Source organism: Monodon monoceros, unplaced genomic scaffold, assembly GCF_005190385.1.
Source record: "Monodon monoceros isolate NGI ecotype Baffin Bay Population unplaced genomic scaffold, NGI_Narwhal_1 Contig3714_ctg1, whole genome shotgun sequence".
Classification (NCBI taxonomy): Eukaryota; Metazoa; Chordata; class Mammalia; order Artiodactyla; family Monodontidae; genus Monodon; species Monodon monoceros.
Window position 1 is genome coordinate 1 of NW_021699630.1, and position 3104 is coordinate 3104.

General features: G+C 64.9%; 1 protein-coding gene across 1 annotated transcript; it reads right to left on the reverse strand.

The window, feature by feature from the left end:
* Positions 1 to 7: 7 nt before the first annotated feature.
* On the reverse strand, positions 8 to 3098 carry LOC114907746 (homeobox protein unc-4 homolog; the record flags this gene model as incomplete). Its single annotated transcript, XM_029243656.1, has 3 exons — positions 2785 to 3098; positions 2385 to 2560; positions 8 to 316 (listed from the first exon to the last, which is right to left on the reverse strand). Coding segments are annotated over exons 1-3 (768 nt in total), but the record flags the coding sequence as incomplete, so codon positions are not given.
* Positions 3099 to 3104: the final 6 nt, after the last annotated feature.

Here is a 3104-nt window from a genome sequence, read left to right on the forward strand (position 1 = left end):
CCGCGGCGGCGGGCGGCGGCGGCTCGGGCGGCTCCGGAGACAGGCCGCCGCCGCCGCTGTCGCTGTCGGAGCTGGGCGCGCTGTGCAGGGACAGGCCGCCGGGCGAGTGCAAGTGGCGGCTCTGGCTCTTGAGCAGCTTCTTCTCGTGCTTGCGCTTCTTCTTCTCCATCTTCTCCAGTTCCTTGCGTGCGATCTCCTCCGGGTCCATCGGCTCGCCACTGCACGTGGTAGGATGGGAGTTGTGCGCCGGCCGCCCAGGGCCCTTCTTCGTGTTCTCCTTCTTCCTCCACTTGGCCCGGCGGTTTTGGAACCAGACCTAGAGCAGCCGGATAGGGGAAAGGAAGGCACGGTCAGGCGGCGGGCTTGCCGTGGGGGGCTTCGGGCCTCCCCACTCCCCCCAGAGATGCCTGCACAACCTCGGCTCCGGCCAGGGGGCGGGAGCCGAGCCACGCGGCCCAGCCGACCCTGAGCTGGATTTTGGCACTCAAGCTGCAGGTTCCAAAGTGTTATCTTTTCCACCCAGAAGGAGGTAGATGGGGCCTCTCGGCCGGCTTCCCGCTCCAGCTTCTCACCTCGGGGAACTGGGAGCTGCCCCTTCGTTGGGCAGGGCCGGCTGGCCCCTGACCGAGGGCGTCGGGATCCTGGTCGGGAGGCAGAGGGCAGGGGCCCCTCTTCGCCCCTCCTGGCTTCTCACAGCTTGTGTTCTAAGCATTCCGCCTGGCCCGGCGCTGAACGTCTGGCCTGGGGACCAGTCGCGCTGGGCTCAGCTGCCCTGCACACCTGCCTTCGGCTCTCTGGAGACTGAGTCAAAGCCCAGATTTTGGGGGTTCCCGTGAAGGGAAATCTGGGTGCTTTTTCCTCCAGAAGGGCCTGGGAAGCCGAACTTGGGGGGGGGGGAGAGCTTCAGCAGCCCCTCCCTCCCCTCCCCATTCAGAAAGCCTGCTTTCTGAAGGAAGGTTCCATGCCAGGGCACCAACACAGCCTCCTCAAACCAGTTGTGCTTGGCCTGGACCAGGGAGGGGTCCGGCAGTCAGGGAAGCAAGAGGCCAGCTTCCAGGCCGTGCGGAGAAGAGGCCAGGGCCCGTCCTGCATCCTGCCGCCTCTCTGCAGGCCTCCTCCTGGGAGCCCCGCGGTTCTCCAGGGTGGCAGCAGCCCTAGACCCTGGCTCCAGCACCACACACACAGTCAAATCCCGCTGAGCCCCAGGCACACGACCCTTCTCAAAAGATCGCGATAATTCGAATTCTTTGTTCCGGCTGTGTAGAGACCGGCACAATAGCAGGCCCGCCTGGTCACCGGCACCCTTTTTTGGTGCCAAGGTGCGTGAGTTAAGTGGTAACCTCCCCGAGACTGTCTCTGCCCTTTCATTCTTTCTTCCTTTTTAAATACTTCTTTTTTGGTGTAAATTCCAGGCTGCCTTATCACCCAGAATTTCTCATTATCATATTAGAGGAGAAATGAAGAGGTCTTGACTTCACTTAAGACACTTAGAACAAATTGGATAAGAGGATTTACAAACAGAAGAGGTCGTGCGGGGAGGCGCAAACACAGGAGACAGCACCTTTTAGACAAAGCTACTGGCGCTAAGCAGGTGGCTTCCCAGCCTTAGCCTCCGAGCCCGGCGCCCACAGCTGTGGCCCACACCACACTGACCACCACACCGACCCGGAAAAAGATGTCTGTACTTTAGGGAAACATCTAATTATGCACGATTCATCTTGAATTTTCAATCCACCAAATTGACACTGTATTTTTAAAAAGAATACCGCCGGCAGTCTCGGAATAAAATCAAATTACGGGAGAAAAAAAAAAAGATATAACCGATGGTGTTAAGGATTCAGACACCCTTTACCCCAACAATGTGTTAATTGTTTGTGTCCGCCTCCCCTTCCTCAGCTGCCCCCTTCTGCAAAGCTCTGAATAAATACGTGTTTTCATGTGAATATTTTAGAGGCGAAAGTAAACAAACGCGCTAGCTGCAGGCTGGTGTGCGGAGCCCCCAGCCGGGGCCCGGCGTCGCGGGGTCTGCCGTCTCCCGGTCTCTCCTCCAGTCCGAGCCGGGCCGGCTCCTTCTGGCCGCTTCGCCCGCCCCAGCGCCTCGTTTCTCGCCGTCGCCCCGACCCACCACACAGCTCCCCGGTTCGGACGCAGCAGCCGTTCTCCGGCCCCTCCCGAGCCGCCTCGGCTCCCTCCGGGATGCCCGCCTCCCTCTCCGCGGGGCGCCGAGCCCCGGACCCCCCCCCCCACCTTCCGGCGGGCGTGCGCGCGGCGGGCTCTGACGGAGGCTGTGGTCTCCCACCTGGAAGCCGAGAACAAAGGCGGGCCGGGCCGCGCAGGCCGCCAGGCGGGATGCTGGCTCGCGGGACGCACAGGCGGGTCTTTACCTGAACTCGGGACTCAACCAGATCCAGGCGCAGCGCCAGCGCCTCGCGCATGAACACGTCGGGATAGTGGCTCTCGTTGAACGCCTTCTCCAGCTCCTCCAGCTGCCAGCCCGTGAAGTTGGTGCGGGTGCGCCGCCGCTTGCAGCCCGGGCTCTCCTTGTCCGGGTCCCCCGAGTCTGCGGGCACGCACAGGACGCCGCGCGGCTCAGCCCCGGGCCCGGCTGGAACGCGGCCACCCGCTTCTGTCCAGGGGCCACCGCGAGGAGAGGGCGGCGCGCGCCCTGAGCCGGGCGGAGGGCGGCGAGCGAGGAGGCCGTGGCGCCGCGGCCGCCCGCGACCCACTCCTCCGCCCGACGGGGTCCCCTGCCTCCCGCCACCCCTCCCCGCCCGCCGCGCCTACCTGACAGCTTGAAGGGCTGGCTATCGCCGCCGACCCCGCAGGCGGCCGGCAGCAGCGGCGTGGGGTTGACCACCGAGGCGGCGGCGGCGCACGAGCCGCTGAGCAGACCGTCGATGGAGAAGGGTACCGAGGCGGCGGCGGCGGCGGCGGCGGCCGACTGCAGCTGGTGGCCGGCCAGCTCGTACACGTGGTGGTGGCCCAGCGGGTAGGGGAAGCCCACCACGCCGCCCAGTGAGCTCCCGAACTGGGCATGCGGGTGCTCCAGGAGGCGGCCGTCCATCATCTCGCGCGGGGGGCCGGCGGGGCCGGCGGCGGGGCGC